Source organism: Malus domestica, chromosome 16 (assembly GCF_042453785.1).
Source record: "Malus domestica chromosome 16, GDT2T_hap1".
Classification (NCBI taxonomy): Eukaryota; Viridiplantae; Streptophyta; class Magnoliopsida; order Rosales; family Rosaceae; genus Malus; species Malus domestica.
Window position 1 is genome coordinate 14,112,980 of NC_091676.1, and position 20,956 is coordinate 14,133,935.

Sequence of the window (20,956 nt, forward strand, 5' to 3'; positions counted from 1 at the left end):
TTTCCATAAGCAACCCCAAAACATGCCTAATCATCTTCGACTTCAACGACCTGCAACACAACCCTTTAAAGCTTTAACCCTTTATTATTTTTTTACTTTAATTTACATTATAGGGAGAAGGGCGACGGTTTAAACGCAGTTGGTTGAAAAGAAGCTGATATGCAACCTATCGTGCATCCACTCTTACAACTTAGACGATTTTCTTGAGTGAAACTGAATCATCTTCCTTAGATTAAACTTGATTTTGCTATAGTCTAGTTGTGAGAGTGTGATGCTCATATTACTTTCTATTGGTATACATTTAATAACTCAAGGTTACCTAACATGTCGGTGGGGCGACTAAACTTATCAAAATTCATTCCTTTTGAACAATTCGTATCCATTGAATATATATATATTTTTTCAAATTTGTTTGTTTTTGAATAAAACGAAACTGACATGCATGTTTTGGAAGTCACCTTAGATAAATTATACAGGACAAGGCTTGTCTGCCCTCCCACTTTCGGTTCTTTTCTGTTTTGTGTGGTTATGGTTAAGCCATGTCAACATTTTATATTGTTTTTTTTATAGAAATAATAAGACAAAAATGAATAGTAATATAAAATGTTGACGTGGCTTAACCGTGATCACACAAACAGGAGGGCACGGGAGGGTCCTTGTCCAATTATACATGCCCATGTTATCATGATTACTATTTCCCCTAGCTTGTTGACGATTCTGCGCAGATGTTATACATCTTCAAGGTCATGGCTTTCCAATTCGCACTCATACACACATGCCTGCACCATACTTGTCCCCTTCCTTGCATGAAAAGAAATGAAAACAAAATTGAATAGTCATGGAGAAACCCATAACCCATGCATTGACTTTGAGTTTTCTTAGTTTTATATTAAATTCCAACTATCGAGGGTTTAAGTGTACACATGATCCAAGTATTTTAGCGATATTTCTTTATTATCGACGACATAACGATTAAATATTGTCAGAACAACAATTAAACATTGATAATATAGCAATCACATAATATGATATACTAAAAACAATTCATCTCAGCAAGTGAGATATGAAAATTAATCATTTTAATCAATTGTCCAAGAATATTACAATGTATAAATCAAACTTCCAAGTGCAGATGGAACCGCTCACCACTTTCTTTGATGAGCAGTATTTAATTTCATTTTCTACATCAATGGAATGGATTAATTTGCGATCAATCTAGAAGACTTGAAGTGGATTGGTTAGGTTTTATAATGTTTTAGAGTTATCTATTAGTAGAAATTGCAGTGAACACCTGGAGGTTATGGAGCATGAGCTATATGAACACTAGCAAGTGTTGTAGCTTTTACATGTGTGGGTTTGACTTTGTATTCTCACTTTAGTTAAACTATAGAAATTGCTAAATGATCTTAACAATTAAGCTACAAGCCCTTGTGATTGTGAAATATATTGCAGAAATATACCAACTATTTATATGATCAAATATAACAAATCAAATGTATAATCACTATCAGACTTATGAAAATTAAATTAGGAAAAATGAATAAGAATTTCTGGCCTGTGAACCGGAGAGAGGCGCGATGTCACTGCCCTAAAGCCGTAGACGCCTCCCTACGCGCAGGTTATGGCGGTGCCTACAACTCCAAGATACAACCCAAAGCTTCACATGATGTCTAATCCGTTATGCACACCAACGACAGACATGATTGCCAAGTAGTGATCAATTGCCTAAGAATTTTTAAGTAGGAATGTAAATTGAGTGACAGAGATGTGAGAACTGAGGGAGACAAAAATATTTTTAGCGTATTCTATTTTGTCTGAGGTTTCTTATTTAAAGAACTTCTCATATCCTTTTAGAAAAGGATTATGACTCTTCAGATAAAACACAACTATTTAATATTAAAAATAAATAAAATAAAATAATAATAAGTTTTGAATCTTTAAAATAAAATATAATTAAAATAATTAAAATAACCAACAATCCCCCACAAGAATCAAAACTCTATGAGGAATAAAATAGACTCAATTGAAGAAATGGAGGTTTGGGCAGTTTGTCAACTATGCAATGGGTGTAGGTGTCTTTTGGACTTAAACCTACACTTAGTGTTCATAGTTTTCATTTGAAGGAATCATAGTGAACTAAGTCTTGAACTAGATTCCTCTAATTTAGATTACGACATTTGACACACATAGTATTGATAAAAAAACTTGGCGCAGGTTAGCGCTATTAATGGCCATGCGCTTAATCTTGATTCTTATGAGTGTTTTCAGAGAATAACCCAATTCTCACAGTCGCGGCCTCACAACTACTCTCACTTAGGTGAGTCCTCCAAGAGTACATATGACCTATACTCTACGGGAGATTGCTCGCCTTGGAACTCATTCAAGACAATGTCCTTCCTTAACATCACATATCATCATCACAAATGTCATAGGGATAAGTAGGGGATTTTATTTCAAATATCCTATTTTAGAGTGCTGGAATATAAGTCATGCAATATGGATTGTTTCTACCCTTTGAACCTTTTTCATAGGATCTCCAATCACAAAGGTTGGGTTTCTTCCCTAGGTGACTTCCTTATGGGTTTAAGCCCATCCCCCTCGACAAATCTAGGACTCCATTCCTAGATAGACCTTTGGTCAATTGATCAACAATGTTCTTTTCCGACTTCACATAGTCCAAAGAAACAACTTCTTGATTTAACAAGCTTCTCACAGATTTGTATCTAACATTAATATGTTTATTTAATTTCTTATTTGTATGTGTCTGCCTCACTAAATCTATCACGGCCTTATTATCACAATGTATGGAGATGGCAGGTATAGGCTTGCTTACCAATGGAATATCAAGCAAAAAATTCTTAATCCATTCAGCCTCTATACATAGAGTATCAAGAGCTATGAGTTCAGATTCCATTGTACTTCTGGAAATTATTGTTTGTTTCTTAGATCCTTAAGATATAGCTGCTCCTCCCAATAAAAATACATAACCTGAAGTAGATTTCACTTCGGAACTATCAATGATCCAATTTGCATCACTGTACCCTTCTACTACATAAGAAAATCCTTTATAGTGTATAGAATACTCCATAGTTCCTCTTAGATACTTAAACACTCGCCTTAAAGCATTCCAGTGTTCTTTACTTGGTTAATGAGTGTATCTACTTAGCCTTCCAACCGCATAAACTATATTAGGTCTAGTTTTATTTGCTATATACATCAAAGACCCAATAATTTGAGAATACTGGAGTTGACACACGGGTTCACCACTATTTTTAAGTAAGCACACACTTGGTTCATATGGTGTCGAGACGGGATTGCAATTGAAAAAATTGAACTTCTTAAACATTTTCTCAATTGAACTAGCTTGGTTTATAATAAAACATGCTTGTGTTCTTTCTACTTTCATTCCCAAAATAATATTGGCTTCTCCTAGATCTTTCATATCAAATCTCTTTGATAGATTAGACTTAACATCTTCCACAATTTCCAGACTTGTTCCAAATAATAATATATCATCAACGTAAAGACATAAAATAACACATTGTCCATTGCATTCTGTATAGTAGAGACACTTTTCATGCTCATTAATTTCAAAATCATATTCTAAAATGACTTTATCAAACTTCTCATGCCATTGCTTAGGAGCTTGCTTGAGTCCATATAGTGATTTAACGAACTTACACACTTTATGTTCTTGGCTTTTCACTATAAATCCTTCGGGTTGCTCCATGTAAATTTCTTCATCTAAGTCTCCATTCAAAAATGTTGTTTTAACATCCATTTGATGAACTACTAAATTGTGTATAGAAGCTAATGCTATGATGATCCTAATTGTGGTAATCCTAGACACAGGAGAGTAAGTTTCAAAATAATCAATTCATTTCTTTTGAGTGAATCCCTTGGCTACTCTACTAGCCTAGCTTTGTACTTGTTTATACTTCCATCAGGCTTCAGTTTCTTCCTAAATACCAACTTACAACCAATTGGTGTAGTACTGGGTGGTAAATCCGTTAATTCCAAGTGTTGTTTTGTAAAATAGACTCAACTTCATTATTTATAGCTTCTTTCCAAAATGGAGCATCGATGGAGATCATGGCTTCCTTATATGTTGTTGGATCACCTTCAATTAAAAAAGTATAAAAATCATCACCAAAATTCTTCTCCACTCTAGGTCTCTTACTCCTTCTAAGTTTTGCTGAAGGTTCTTCTTCATTTGTAACTTGATGGCTAATACTTGTGGATGCTTTGTCAGTACTAGTGCATGATCTATCTACCACTTGCTTTTGCATTCTAGTCTTGAAAGGAAATATGTCTTCAAAATATGTTGCATCCTTAGACTTCAATATAGTGTTATTCGAAATTTCATTTATTTCAGAGTTGATGACTAGAAATTTATTGGCACTACTATTATGAGCATAACCTAAGAAAACAGTATCCATAGTTTTAGGTCCTATCTTCTTTCTCTTAGGTTATGGGATTGTAAAGACTAGGAGATTTGGTGTTCTCTTTTTTCAAATTTTATATGGAGTAGTACTGTTGTCTTTAATGATTACTCTATTTAATATAAAACATGCAGTTAAAATTGCTTCCACCCCCACAAATTTTCTAGTAATCCAGAACTCAAAAGCATTGCATTCACCATGTCCAATAAGGTCATATTCTTCATTTCTGCAACTCCATTTGATTGTGCAGAATAGGGTGCTGCTACTTCATGTATAATACCATGCTCTTCACAAAAAATACTAAGATCGGTAAGAAGATCAGTAAGAGTGTACTCACCACCTCTATTAGACCTAAGTCTCTTTATCCTTTTCTCTAATTGATTTTCCACTTTTGTCTTGTAAATCTTGAATTTACCAAATACTTCATCCTTGGTCTTTATCAAATAAATATAACAATACTTCAAACAATCACCTATAAATGTAACAAAATACTTATTACCGGCTCTAGTAGGTAATCTATTTGAGTCACAAACATCACTATGTATAAGCTCTAAAATTTGGGTATTCCTTTCCACAAACTTAAAAGGTTTCTTGGGTTGTTTTGCTTGTACACAAATTTCACACTTATGCTTAAGGTTCATATTTGACTTTGGGACTAGGTCCAAATCCATCATTTTCTTAATTTTGAACAAGTTTACATGTCCCAAACGTCCATGCCAAACATTACTAGATTCAACATTGAGAACTTTTGGAAGATTATTGCACTCAGAAGAAACACTTAACTTAAATAATCCTTCACTGATAAAACCTTTTCCAATAAATACATTATTCTTAGTAATTACAGCCTTATTGTATTCCATTATAACTTGATAGCCTTGCTTTACTAAACATGATCCACTAATTAAATTTCTTCTAATATCAGGTACATGTCGCATGTCCTTCAAAATTAAGACATTTTTGGATGTCATCTTTAGTTCCATGTCTCCAATTCCAAGCACTTGCGACATTGAGTCATTTCCTAGAGTTACACGTCCTCCACCTGATTTCTGATAGGTTTTAAAAAATTCACGATCAAAACAAACATGTACATTAGCTCCATAATCTACCCACCAATCCTTATTTTCATAAGTAAAATTGACAAAGGAATCATACTTAAAATGTGTTTGAAAAGATTGTTGCTCCATCAGCATATTCACTTGAGCTTTTGGACCATTATGATTTAACTTAGACTTGTTCTCCTTAGTCTTCTTGTAGAAGCAATCCTTAGCCTTATAATTGGTTCTTCCGCAAACAAAGTAAACCCTCTTCTCTCTCCCTTGATCCTTACTCTTGTGGAAGTTCTTATTTTGGTTGGCTGATTTGAATTTAAAATTTGTTCTTCTAGGTTTGAAATTCTTCTTAATGTTTATGGTGAACTTGTTTTTCTTTTTTCCATATTTGTTGGTGTCATTTTCAACTAAGTTCATAATTGTTTGCTTTTCGATTTCCTTCTTTTGGCTTAACCTGTGTTTCTCTTCGATTCTAATTGAATTTATGACTTGAACCAAAGTAAATTCTCCTTGTTTGTGCCTTAAGGTTCTAGCAAAGTCATTCCAAGATTGAGGTAGTTTATCAATAAGGCAGGAGACTTTAAAGTCCTCACTAAACTTCGTTCCTTTCTTTTCAACACCTCTTAATAGTTCTTGATACTCATGTATTTGTTCCCCCACAGACTTGTTATTAAACATCTTATAATCATTAAAGTTTGAGACCGTGAACCTATCCATCATAGCATCTACAATTCCATATTTTGCTTCTAAAGTTTCCCAAAGTTCTTTGGCGGTGGATGTAGTAGCATGATACACATCATAGAGGTGATCAGAAAGGGCACTTAAGATTCTATTGTGACAATGATATTCTATTAGTTTAGAAGATGACTCTTTAGAAGAGGAATCTTTGTTTGATTGAGTTTCTTCAAGTGCAGATACAAGTCCTAAGACAGTTAACTAATATTTCACTTGTTTTTGCCACCTACGAAAATTATGGCCACTAAAATTTTCAGGCTTAACACTATTGGCTTCTTCTAGACTTGCCATTTGTTATGTAATATTGACTAGTAATAAGTGAGAGAGAAATAAGATTGCTACAACATTGTAGAAATTAAAACAAGTTTGTCACTCAAAAGTTTCAACACATATAGAATGAACTATACTATTGTATAATATCCCTAGATCAATTAATAGTAATAACTATAAACAGATTTGATTAAAGTACCTTAGAGCAAGTAATATATCAATATTCAATTACAAATCAAATATAACAATTAGATTTGATTACCACTGGGCAAGTTATATATCAATATGCAATTATACGAGATAGTAAACAGTTAGCTAGAAGACTTAATTAAGATATCAAAACACAAACTAATCTGAACCATGCCCTAATTATTCGGGTAAACCAGTGAGGGGTCTTTATCTGGTGGTTCGAAGGTGGTGCTTAGTAAATGACAGATAAGCAATATGCTACAATACCCAGAAAATTCAAAGATGTAGAGAATAATATACATGACCCTAATATCACTACCAAATAAATTCAACGACTGAACCCTAAAATCCCACTTTCAACACAAGAAAAACTACAATTCTTAGGGCCTTCAAGGTACCGTAAAAACATATTGTAAAATTTGCAATTATATTATCACACTTTTACGTCTTTAGATTGTGAAATATATTGCAGAAATATACCAACTATTTATATGATCAAATATAACAAATCAAATGTATAATTACTATCGGACTTATGAAAATTAAATTAGGGAAAAGGAATAAGAATATCTGGTCTGTGAACCGAAGAGAGGTGCGATGTCGCTGCCCTAAAACTGTAGATGCCTTCCTAATAAAATAATAATAAATTTTGAATCTTTAAAATAAAATATAATTAAAAAAACCAACAGTGATAACAAATGACTTTATTGTACTTGATATTTGATCCCAGTGTTTTTTTGTTATATTAAATATAGAATTATGGAGAATAATCCGAATAATGACTTTGAGGTATGACTTGAATCGTTTCCTTAAAGTGTTATTTGCCCCCCACTCGAATGAGTTTGCTAAAGGGTTCTTGGCAAATCACTTCCAGGATACAACAAAGTATGGAATATTCGATTAGCAAAATCAAATTATATTTCCTTAGAAATAACTAGAAAGAAATTGTATGAATGTGATGAAGAGAGAAAAGAGAGCAAATAAATTATGTAGACAACAAATTTCTGAATGAATTGTGTATGAAACATTATACCACAACATGTATTTATAGACATCAAAGTACCCGTTCATCGAGCCATTTCATTTTAGTTGAAGACACACAACTCTTCTTAATAGTGTTGACCCAAAAGACATGTGTTCTATTTAGAATTTTCAGAAAATAAATATTGACTAATTATATCCTTTAATTCTACTCATACAATTTGAGTAAACATCATATCTTTTAACCAAAAGTTGTAATTCAACCAAAAGGTACAAGGTTGAATTAAATCCAACCTTTCAATACATGTTGCCGCATGCATGCTGCGGATGGCAGCAGCACTAGGTCATATATATTTATATATTTATATATTCATAAATATTATATATTAATATATATATATATTATTAATAATAATAATTATTATTATTGAAATCTCTAACAATCCTTCCCAATTTCAATAATATGGTAAATGATATTACAATAATTCTCTCTTTATAATTATCACAAGCATACCGATATAATCATGCATACAATAAAGGTGTCTTTCGAATTAAACCTTTAATTAGTGTAAGTAACTCAAAGTTATAACGAATGCGATGGTGACTTAAGTTTAAACCAACTATTCTTATGTTAAAACCGGAATCACCACACACATGATTATGTCTTATTTCCTTAAAGAAATTACTGAACTAATTAAGCACTATTTATGGCCTTGTGCTTCATCCTGGTTTCATAAACATTTACAAGAGAAAACACAACTCTTGGCAGAAGCGGCACCACTTCTTATGTTTATATAGGTGAGTTTCCTTCCCATGTCCCTGCTACTATAGACATAACTACAAATAACCTCATTAAGAGTTAAAACTCATCCTCCTAAACGTAGCAGTCTTGCACTGATCATCATGGAATGAGCTATATAATAATTTTCAGTGCTTACACAACCACTTAACAATAACTTGTTATTACCCATTAAACTTTTAAACTAGTGATGTTCTAGACAAAGTCGGGTTACCATTATTGGTGGCTAATTTTCAGTAAAGGGTTTTAGCCCCATTCCACTAGATGTACTAACTACCAAAGCTCATGAAAGTGCTTTCGTTAACGGATCCGCCAAGTTATTACTTGATTTAACATAAACAATATTAATAACTCCATCAGTTATTAATTGCTTGACATATTCATGTCTCAAGCTAATATGTCTAGACTTTCCATTGTATACTTTATTGTATGCTCTAGACAAAGTAGCTTCACTATCACAGTATAAAGAAATGGATGGCATTGGTTGTGGCCACAACTCTATTTCCAATAACAAATTTCTAATCCATTCCGCTTTTTTATCTGCTGCTGCTAATGCTATAAATTTAGATTCCATAGTTGAATGTGCTATACATGTTTGCTTCTTTGAAGCCCAAGAAATTGCTCCTCCGGCAATTGTAAAAATCCACCCTGATGTAGACTTATTATCATTAGCACTTGTTATCCAACTTGCATTTGAATATCCTTCAAGTACTGCTGGAAACTCAGAGTAAGTTAAACTCAGGTTAATAGTTCTTTTAAGATAACCAAAAATTCTATTTATTACTTTCCAATGAGCAGTACCTGGATGACTAGTGTATCTAGAAAGTTTGCTTACTGCAAATGCGATATCTGGCCTGGTACAATGCATGACATACATTAAACTTCCGATTACACTAGCATACTCAAGCTGTGCAACAGACCTACCAGAATCATTAAGCAAAGTTTCACTATGGTCATAAGGGGTATTTGCTTCTTTTATTTGTAAATGCTTAAACTTAAGAAGCAATTTTTCTATATAATGTGACTAACACAAAGCGTAACCCTCACTATGCTTCTTTACTTTAATTCCCAAGATAGTATCTACTTCATTCAAATCCTTCATCTTGAATTTTGAATTTTGATACTCTTTAGTTTCAGATACACCTTTCATGTTTGTACCAAAAATTAGCAAGTCGTTGACATATAAACATATAACAACACCATAATCATTTGTGAATTTAGAGTATATGCATTTATCAGCACTGTTATGTCTAAATCCATATGATAAAATGACAAAATCAAACTTTTCATGCCATTGTTTTGGTGCTTGCTTCAATCCATATAATGACTTTACTAATTTACAAACCTTCTTTTCATTCACAGGGAGAACAAACCCTTATGGTTGTTCCATATAGACTTCTTCATCTAAATCACCATTTAAAAATGCTGTTTTCACATCCATTTGATGCACATGCAAATTATATAAAGATGCCAATGCAAACAATATTCTAATTGATGTGAGCCTAGCTACTGGTGCATATGTATCGAAATAGTCTATTCCTTTTTTCTGCTTAAAACCTTTGGCAACTAGCCTGGCTTTAAATGTCTGAATAGACCCGTTTGTATTGTATTTTCTTCTAAATACCCACTTACAACCTATTGCTTTTGATCCTTGGGGCAAGTCTACTAAAACCCATGTCTGATTAGATATTAATGATTCAAATTCATCATCTATAGCCTTTTTCCAAAAAGCTGCATCTCTTGAAGTCAATGCTTCGCTTAGACTTTTAGGATCATCCTCAACATTCAACAATATGGGTATTTTCCTAAGAACCTTTGTTCTATTTCCTTCGACTAAAAATACAATAGATTGAGATGAAATAAAATCAGAGCCTAGAGTCTTTTCTTTTCTTACCCTTTGGCTTTTCCTTGGTTCATTAACAGTTTCAGACTGTTTTCTTTTCTCACCTTGAGATTGACTAGTAGACGAATTAGAGAAATGTGTTTGATCATTCTCTTTTCCAGACACTGAGTAGTCATTATAGAATTTATTTTCTATAAATTCAACATCTCTAGACTCAACTATTGTGTTTGAGTCTAAATTAAGCAACCTATATGCCTTTGAATTTTCTGCATAACCTACAAATATGCTTTTAATTCCTCTTGGACCCAACTTGGATCTCTTAGGATCGAGTGCCTTATAAAAAGCTACACAACCCCATACTCTCAAATATGACAAATTTGGTTTTCTTCCTTTCCAAATTTCATATGGTGACACATGTGTCTTCATAGATGTAATTCTATTGTGTATATGGCATGCAGTAAACAATGCTTCACCCCATAAATATTTTGGAGTATTAGCATTAATCATCATAGAATTAATCATTTCAGTGAGTGTTCTATTTTTTCTTTCTGCCAAACCATTTTGTTGTGGTGTATAGGGTGCAGTTCTTTGATGTACAACACCATGCTCTTCACAAAAAATATCAAATTCATGTGAAAAATATTCACCACCTCTATCACTACGAAGGCATTTAATTTTCCTTCCCTTTTGGTTTTCAACTTCAGCCTTATAGCGCTTAAAGCACTCAAAAGCTTCATTTTTATTAGACAATAAATAAACATAAGTAAATTTAGAACAATTATCTATAAATGTGATAAAATATCTTTTTCCTCCTCTTGTTAAAACACTATTAAATTCACATATGTCAGAATGTATTAAGTCTAATAAATTTGTATTTCTTTCGGTAGTTGGAAAAGGTTTCTTAGTCATTTTCGCTTGAATACATGTTTCACATTTATCATTATAATCATCATTGCAAGTAATAAAACCAAGTGTGCGCATGTATTTTAAAGATCTAAAATTTATATGTGCTAAACGTAAATGCCATAAATGAGAGGAAGATTCAACAATATAAACAGAAGAATTCACTTTATTATTGATACTTAGTTTGAACATCCCATCACAAGAATATCCCTTCCCAACAAACATCCCATTTTTCGACATTATTAATTTGTCGGACTCTAGAACAGTCTTTATACCGTTCTTACATAATAAATTTGCAGACACAAGATTCTTTCTAAGTTCTGGAACATACAGTACATTAAGCAACGTCAATTTCTTCCCAGAAGTAAATTGAAGTTCAACGGTTCATTTTCCTAGAACTTTGGCGGAATTATGATTCCCCATTAAAACTTCTTGATTGTCCGTTGATGTTTCATATGTCTTGAATTGTGCCTTGTCATTGCACAAATGTATAGTAGCCCCTGAGTCGAGCCACCAATCGGAGGATTTTATTACCGCTGCCATATTCAGTTCGGTAATCATGTCAATATGCATCATTGATACCATTGCAACAATGTTATCAATTCCAAAGTTTTCCACCATATTTGCGCTATTGGTCTTATTGGCATATTCCTCACTTGCTTTTCTGTGTCTACAATCACGAATGTAATGGCCTTTCTTTCCACAATGGTAACATACACCATTTGCATTCTTTTGATTGTTGTTGGAATTGGTCTTCTTAAACTTCCCTTTGTCAATTTTGACTTTGAAGTTCTTTTTATATTTGTTTCCTTCGACAATGTGAACTTTAGAGAAATCTTGATTTGCAAAATTCTTATCACGATTTCGAGTTTCCTCTTCAATTTGAATACCCTTTTGCAAATTCTCCAAACTAATATCTTCCACCATGTGTAGAAGTTTCTTTCTATAGTTATTCCATGTTTGGGGTAATTTTGCCATAATAGCCCCAACTATCATAGGATCTGGAATAACTATTTTAAGTTCACGAAGCTTTGAGACCAAGACTAATAATTCATGAACTTGGTCTAGGATGGGTTTGTTATCAAACATAGTGAATTCATAATATTTGAACATTAAAAATTTATCGGTACCTCTTTTTTCCGTTGTGTACTTGTGTTCAAGTGCTTCCCAAATTTCCTTTGGAGATTGAATGTGTGCATACAGGTCATATAAACGATCAGATAATGTGCCCAAGATGTGTCCTCGACATACCAATTCATCTTCTTCACGCTTCTTTCGATCGGCAACTATATTGTCCGAGTCTTTGTCACTTGGTTCACGAATAGGCTCCAATTTCGGGTCCAACACATATATGACATTTAGAACAGTAAGCATGAAACGCATCTTGTCCTTCCATCGGGTGAAATTTGATCCATCAAATTTGTCTAACTTGTAGACATCTTGATTGATAATCTTCAAAGCCATGTTATCAGATTTGTTATCCATGACGAAAATAACACTTTAAGATTGTTATATTAAATATAGAATTATATGGAGAATAATCCGAATAATGACTTTGAGGTACGACTTGAATCGTTTCCTTAAAGTGTTATTTGCCCCCACTCGAATGAGTTTGCAAAAAGGTTCTTGGCAAATCACTTCTAGGATACAACAAAGTATGGAATATTCGATTAGCAAAATGAAATTATATTCCTTTAGAAATAACTAGAAAGAAATTGTATGAATGTGATGAAGAGAGAAAAGAGAGCAAATAAATTATGTAGACAACAAATTTCTGAATGAATTGTGTATGAAACATTATACCACAACATGTATTTATAGATATCAAAGTACCCGTTCATCGAGCCATTTCATTTTAGTTGAAGACACACAACTCTTCTTAATAGTGTTGACCCAAAAGACATGTGTTCTATTTAGAATTTTCAGAAAATAAATATTGACTAATTATATCCTTTAATTCTACTCATACAATTTGAGTAAACATCATATCTTTTAACCAAAAGTTGTAATTCAACCAAAAGGTACAAGGTTGAATTAAATCCAACCTTTCAATACATGTTGCCGCATGCATGCTGCGGATGGCAGCAGCACTAGGTCATATATATTTATATATTTATATATTCATAAATATTATATATTAATATATATATATATATTAATAATAATAATTATTATTATTATTGAAATCTCTAACATTTTTCTTATCCGTGTAGAATACATCAATCAATCTACAGTTTCTAACAATATTCACGTGGAAAAAAATTATGACATACCCTATTATTTAAGCCTATGGATTTAGGATGATACATTATGGAGTGACTTAAAAAAAATGTGTCAAAAAGATGTGTATCTGAATTCAAAATATATATATATATATATATATATATATATATCACTCACTTATTAAGAGTCAGAAGAGGACCGACCGATGCCACTTTATAACGTTATTATAGTCAACTATAGTCAACTTAACCCTTAAGAATGTGGGGTTTCTTTGAAATATTTAGGCATAAATTAAGGATAGTCTTGCTTGATATATCAATGACGGCAGCTTTATTCATGCTTCCTATACCACCTTTTGAATTCAATTAGGGTTGGTCGAGGAGTATGATGACATACAATTTGTCCAAAAGCGCTCAAACGCCATGCACCCTACCACCCCGCAACTGCCATGAATTTAAAAATCCCTCCACTATTGTTAAGGGCCATCCTCTCAATTGAGATAGAATACAAGGATCCCTTTAGAATAATACTAGTATAAGTACCCGCGCGTTGCTGCGGGTTTTTAAAGCGTATAAAATATGTAAAAAATTCTACACACATGTACAACCAAAATAGGGATTCAATTATGGATTCGTATTCCTGTTTACAGTATTTGCACACATACACTAATCAGCAGTTTTAAATTCTTCGATCATCACTTCAGAACTTCTTTTATTTTTTATGATATTCATGCTTCTCGGTAACAATGTGAAAAAGTAAAAGCTACTAATGTAAATTGTTAAAATAATTCAGTAATATCGCAGCTCTCAAATCCATTTAATAAGATACATTAAAAAAAAAATTGCAAGCTACCTATTATCGTTGATCAGCAACTTTTTACATACATTATTTTGGTGGCAGCATAGGTAGATCAGCAACCTTCTACAAACTTTATTCCTTGCATAACATTGACAATAGTAATATCACATGACAATTTTATGATCACAAAAATTTCTGCAAGGCCAGCACAAACTGTCACAACCTTTGAAAATAACAATTGACAAAAACTTGTTCAGATTCAAGATAAAACTTCAATGACGCTCATATGATAAATCTGCCATTCATCTAGTAGCATTCTTACAAAAAAAAAAAAAAAAAGCATTGAGTTGCTTTCCTTCCAAATTAAGTTTACCTACCACGGGAGAGGTTGAACCAACTATCCCCTAGATCCCGAGTACATGCCAAAGCTCTCATTCAAAGCTGAAGGCATACCGCTGATTGACTCGAGACCCACCTTGGGTAAAAAATTTGACCACTGAGAATGTTGAATTCTCTGATCTGCCTTTAGATGAGAAAGGAAGATTTCGGGGGATGAGCATATCAAGAATGTAAGAGACTGGATAGAGGGGTTTGATTTCACAGTGGAAAAAAGCAAAACTCCACATACAGATATATACTACTTCCAAACTAAACTTTTGCAGAAACTATACATAAACTTTCTCAAAGATACAATGTCTGGCTTCAATACTACTCAGAAGACATAATTCATTGAAAATTATTTTGGAAGGGAGCAAAATTTACCTTAAACACCGCCGTAAGCAAATCAGCATTGGGGAGAATTTTTGTTGAATCACTGAATGGAAAATCAAGAGTTTAAAATTCAAACAGGAGCATTATTTAAAACCCAAAATTGAATCATCACATAAGGAATTCAGTGCAACCATCATCAAACCTGTTGCTCTTTCTAATCAACTACAGCTCCTTTCTCATTTTTCGTTGAGTTCCGAACACTCTGTATGCCATTGATTTGGATTGCCTCATTTCCTTTGGTATTTCTGCTAAACCTACTGGGAACGTCTTCTCTCTGCATTTCCCTAACCAAACACAATCACAAATTAGTCAATTATAATAAAAAAAACGTAAAAATGGCGCTACATAGTGGATTTATAGAGGGTTTATAAAATAACAAAGGCACGTGATTTAATAGTTTATGAAAAAATAAATCATACATCGTTTTGAATAGTTCCTATTCAAAAAATAGACTTACTGATGAGTCAATTGCCAATTTTCTGAAGAAATCGTATGCTTTTTATGAGTGTATCACAACCTTCAAAAAATACATAAAAATCAGTAAAATTGTAAATTAAAACAAAAAAGAAAACCTCAAAAAGGAAAAAAAAAAAACTAATTATCATTTAAGTTACTGAAAGCACCAGAAATTACAAAAAAAAAAAGAGAGAGAATCCACACTAAACAAAAAAGAAAAGAGAACTTGCCCTCAAGTATGGATTGTATAATGATTTCCAGTGTCCAGGTTGTGAGTTTTCATGCTATTTTGAATATAACTCGCACTTACCAAGACCAATAGATGATGCTACACCAAGAGCCAGCCATCAGAGTCCAAATTGCAGATAACGAATAAGCTCCTGGATATGCTACATTTTGATTAATTATAAAATCAATAAAGGAAACTCCAAAAGAGAGAGAATCCACACTAAACAAAAAAGAAAAGAGAACTTGCCCTCAAGTATGGATTGTATAATGATTTCCAGTATCCAGGTTGTGAGTTTTCATGCTATTTTGAATATAACTCGCACTTACCAAGACCAATAGATGATGCTACACCAAGAGCCAGCCATCAGAGTCCAAATTGCAGATAACGAATAAGCTCCTGGATATGCTACATTTTGATTAATTATAAAATCAATAAAGGAAACTCCAAAAGTACATCAACATTATGCAATAAACATGCCCAATAATGCATATATGATGCAACATTCATGGGAAATCTTTATCCCAACAACTCATACAAACAATATTAAGCAAACTATATTAATCAAATAACGGTTACTCTAACTAAAATTCTAAATGCAACTGAACAAAAATGTCACCCTTCGAGTAAATACCTCTTGTTGAGGTCCACCAACCGTCGCAGTGATCACTCATGTACCTCCTGCTAACATAATTAGAAGCAGAAACCAACCATCTCTCGCCATAAAACACCAAACATATTTGCCAATAGCCAAATTGAAATACTTTAACGTCTTTAACAGCTGTGTTGTAAGTGTTTAATTTTCTAGTTCCTGGTGATGCTTCAAACGGAGTCCTGCGGAATTCAAAGATTACAGACAACCTTCAGATTTTCAATCTGAAAATTGAAAAAATTAAACTACTTTCCTCAATTGGAATTTAATTAAACATTTAAAGAGTTAAAATAATCAAACTTTTTGTTTTTATTTACCTACCCATAAAAGTTTGATTTCCATTTTATTTAAAAACGTACAAAAATTGAAACCTTCTGTTTCCATTTGATTTCCCCTTTCATAATTAGATCAGCTGAGTAGCTCCCCCACCTTATTACTCCCACGTACTAACGTAAACAATGAGTCACTACAAATTTCAGGTTTTACATGAAATTTTTTAATGGAAAGTGTATAATTGGAAAGAGTAGAAGAAGAGTACATGTGCATGCTCAGATCAAATCAGCCAGAACCTGATCTAATTGCAATGACAGGAGTGAAATCCGACTTCCAGTTGCTGCACCTCCTAGCTTCCTTCTGCTGCAACTCAAATTTGGTAGAACAAAAGTCTCAATCTTTAACAGATAGGAAAAACCCAGTAATCACACATATTTAACAGATCGAACTCAAAAATTAAAGAACGAAAAGAAAAGGTGAGGAATTTACTCGAACCCACAAAATTAAAATTAATTACAGCATAATCAGGCTAAAGATTCAAAATTCACTATGTAAAGACCCAAATTAAACATAAAATTCAAAATTCACGACGCAACAACCCGAATTAAACACAAAATCAAGGTCCTTTCAGAAAAATAAGCTTAAGAAAGGGAAAATCTGAAACCTATCGAAAGCGCAGAAATAGAGAGAAAAGAATTGGGGGAAAAGTTGGGAAATTTACCAGAGGGGTTTAGGTGGAGGCGCCGAGAAGAGCCGATCTGCAAGGCAGATTGAAGCTCGAAGGGCCGAGCTTGGACTCTCCGGCAGTGGCGAGATCTAGGGTTTTCCACAGACAGATAGGAAACCTAGATTCGGAAAATAGGGAGAGAAATAGAGACCTTGATTCGAAGAGAAATGGTGAAGCCCTAAATCGAGCTGCTTGGTGCAGAGAAGAGTGAGGCGAGGAGGGAGACGGGGAGAGCAGGAGTCAAACAAAATAAGGAAAAGCTGATGATGGGGAGAGAGAGAACCGAAGCACCCAAAGAAATCGAAACCGGAGAGGATAAACGCGTGGCCTCGGAGGGTAAGTAAGTCATTTTACTGTAGAAAAGTTGGCAAAAAATTGGCTTAACAAACGAATTGAGGGGCATTTTGGTCCGCACACTGCCCTAGAACAGTAACCAGTGTTTGGGTTTTAGTATATATAGAATATATCAAATGTATATGTGTATATATAGGATAGGCTAAGACTAAAGAAGCTCCTTTAAAGCATACATGAACCAGTTCTATTGCGCATGCTCAAAAGAATCTGTTTTCACTATATATTGTCTATAGTTTGAACGATAACGTCGGTCGATTGATCTTAGCACTACTTTTCTTCACTAGATGTGAGAGCTCTCACTATTACTTAGAGACTAATTAATCACTGGAGTATATGATTTTATATTAATTATAAAATGATAAGAAACTTATAAGGTGAGATGATATAAATACTAATATTATCAATTAATTACTGTATATTAGAGTAAATTACATTCTCTCCTTAGCTTATATATGCAATGATTGTTAATATTGCACGGGACCAACGATCAACTAATTCCCATATAATATATATACTTATGATTTGTAGTGCGATATTGGGACGTCCAACGACTAGCCCTCACACCTCATAATCATGTTATCCTTATGATGACAACTAGGTATAGCTTAATTAGGCAGCAAATTAAGTAAGTTGCTAACTCTAATTTAATTACATGTGTAACTGTTTGGGCCCAAAATATTGGTTTGGGCCGAGTTTAGAATTGTTCTTGGCCTGGAAACCTTGCTCAGGGGTCGTTGGGGGTCATCCGGTTCATGGGCCGCATAGCCAAGGCTGGCCGTGTCCTATCACGAAGTGGGTGAGTCCCATTGCGAGATGGATGGATGGCGTAGTTGAATCCTGATACAAGAAGGAGTCTCGACAGAATGAGGATGCTGAAACTTAGGAATGAATGCGGCATGTTAAGGGGTTGAGTTCAAAGTCCTAATAGGAGTAGGACTGGGCGAGATAAGATTGGATCAGGGTAAGGAGTCCTAACCCGAATATAGTTTTGATTCGATCAGAAGCAGGTTTGCTACTATAAATAGATGGAGGTGTGCGTCATTCAAGCCCTTCAATTCAACGCACAAATTGCCTTACGCAAACTCTCTCAACAACTTTGAGTTTTTTATTTTCTTTTTCCGCCAACACATCTTCAGTTTGGATAAACAACACTGTGAAGGCTACCGATGATACCTTCAATTTGGATAAACATCACTATCACCGTAGAACCAGCCGACCGTGGAACATCTTCAGTTTAGATAAACAGCACTGCGTCGAGGCCGACTGGTTATCTATCTAAGTCTCGGTTTAGAAAGACCTTCGGGTCTTTATTAGCTGAGGTCATCTTATTAGCCTTTTCGGCGAGGTGAGGTGTTACAGTTTACTAGGGCTCGGCACATTGAACGCCGAGTTGTTTTATGATTAGATACTCACGAGTAAGCTTTAGAGTTCGGCATTCTGAAGGCCGAATCATATTTACCATCAAGACATATATCTATTTTGAGTATCTGTGCCCTTATACTCTGATGTCGATTCGGCGTGCTTATACCCTTACAAATATAATCACCGTGACCGAATTTGACGCCGATAATTTGTGAACTCCGTAGAACTAGCAACCTCGTTTTCAAGCTCTATAACCCAAAGGCCGAGAGTGTTCCTTCCTTGGTCGCAATCGCAAGATCGAGAAGTCAGCAGCGCACCTAACACAACATTAACACATTTTACTCGTCGGCCTAGCTCGGCTGATGAGTTGGCACGCCTCGCATCAACCGAAGGGCATAGTTAGCTCATTAGTTACTTGGTCTGCGCGCCACGTAGGCTTGGTAGTTTTTAGGGTCAATAGTAACATAAGTACCTTGTCTAGGCTCTAGAATTTGAAATTTTCTTATTGTTTTGTTCCTTGGTTCACAAACAATCACAATTGGCACAACCTGATTTTCATTGTTCATATCTATTGGTACACAATAAATTTGGTTAAATCTGTGAATGATTGAGAAGGACTTGCCTGACATTGTTGAATTCGACTTTATGTTATGATATGAATGGACAAATATTTGAAAATATACAAAATGACACATCGGAGAGGATAAGGGATCACAAGCGATCACCTAGAAACCTTAGGAATCCTAGGAAAGGAATCAAACAAGTAACAAATATCAGAAAGATCTTACAAGGGGTGGGCACTTAGAACTGAAAATCGAAACCGAAACATGAACCAAATCGAACCGCACCAAACGGTTTGGTTTTGCGATTTTGAAATGGTTTCGGTTTTGAAACGGAACTGCAACATAGAAAACGATTTGGTTTCGGTTTTGGCTTTTGAAAACCGCACCGAAACTGAACCGCACCGCAAATATTAATAAACATTTAATTAAATGTCTATATTAGATTTCATGTTTTAATTGGTTGTTTGTTAGAATCCATACACTTAGTATGAGACTCAACCACACTAGAATATCATCATTCATCACTTTCTTTCGTTCATTAACTTGAAGGACCTTTGTTATTTTATACCATCACACACACATATATGTACAAGGATGGACTAATCTTGTTATCAAGAGTCGAACAATGATCTAATGAAGTCCACTCATTTGAAGCATGATATCACATATTCTAGTATCAAAGTTTCACTCATGTTTAATGAATTCAAATTTATTCAACTTGTTTTATGATAAACATTGTAAGGGACACCCTTTTGTTGCACAAACATGTTTTAACATCACAACTGCATGCAACATGCTAATTGTTTACATAAAAAAAGTTTTTTCCTATTGCTATTGGGAAATGCTTATTAATATGTTAAATTGCAAATTGTATATTTTTTCTTAAAAACCAAACCGAAACCGTTTGAAACCGCACCAAACCGAACCAAACGGTTTGGTTTCATTTCGGTTTTAACTTCAAAACCGCACCGAACCGAACCGCAAAAAAATTCGGTTTTGGGTTTTGGTTTTACTTAAAACCGCACCGAACCAAACTGTGCCCACCCCTAGATCTTACAATATTAAAACCCGAATTAAACACATTAAACGACATAATTCGCCCAAAATCCGACTGGGCTTGTTGCAAGTCTTGTTAATATCTCATTGATCATTTTCTTCGAATCCATATATTAAGGGTCCAAAATTTACACGGACAATGAAAGTAGCATTAATCCGAACAACCTAAAAATCCAAAACATCCACCTTCGATATATTTGTAAACAATTTGTTAACTCGTGAACTACCAGTTCTCCAATCACTTTTCTTAAATAAATGGTGCTTCTTTCTTTTAACTTTCCTCC

At 34.0% G+C, this 20,956-nt stretch overlaps 1 protein-coding gene across 46 annotated transcripts; it reads right to left on the bottom strand.

Annotated features, from left to right (window-relative positions):
- Positions 1–14,128: 14,128 nt before the first annotated feature.
- Positions 14,129–17,694, bottom strand: LOC139192713 (uncharacterized). Of its 46 annotated transcripts, none has more exons than XR_011577032.1 (10): positions 17,332–17,694; positions 16,876–16,970; positions 16,320–16,519; positions 15,935–16,093; positions 15,770–15,839; positions 15,461–15,520; positions 15,146–15,287; positions 14,995–15,046; positions 14,610–14,755; positions 14,183–14,427 (listed from the first exon to the last, which is right to left on the bottom strand). XR_011577032.1 is itself a non-coding variant. In XM_070815229.1 (10 exons), the coding sequence occupies exons 2-5, from the start codon at positions 16,881–16,883 to the stop codon at positions 15,788–15,790; spliced, it is 348 nt and encodes a 115-aa protein (XP_070671330.1). In that variant the 5' UTR covers positions 16,884–16,970; positions 17,332–17,694; the 3' UTR covers positions 14,183–14,427; positions 14,610–14,755; positions 14,995–15,046; positions 15,146–15,287; positions 15,461–15,520; positions 15,770–15,787. The 46 variants fall into 46 exon arrangements, 43 of the variants coding, with proteins under 43 accessions (XP_070671325.1, XP_070671351.1, XP_070671318.1 ...); XR_011577031.1 differs by having other exon boundaries at positions 15,770–15,848; positions 16,015–16,093; positions 16,907–16,973; positions 17,332–17,631; XM_070815229.1 differs by having other exon boundaries at positions 15,770–15,848; positions 16,015–16,093.
- Between the last annotated feature and the right edge of the window lie 3,262 nt (positions 17,695–20,956).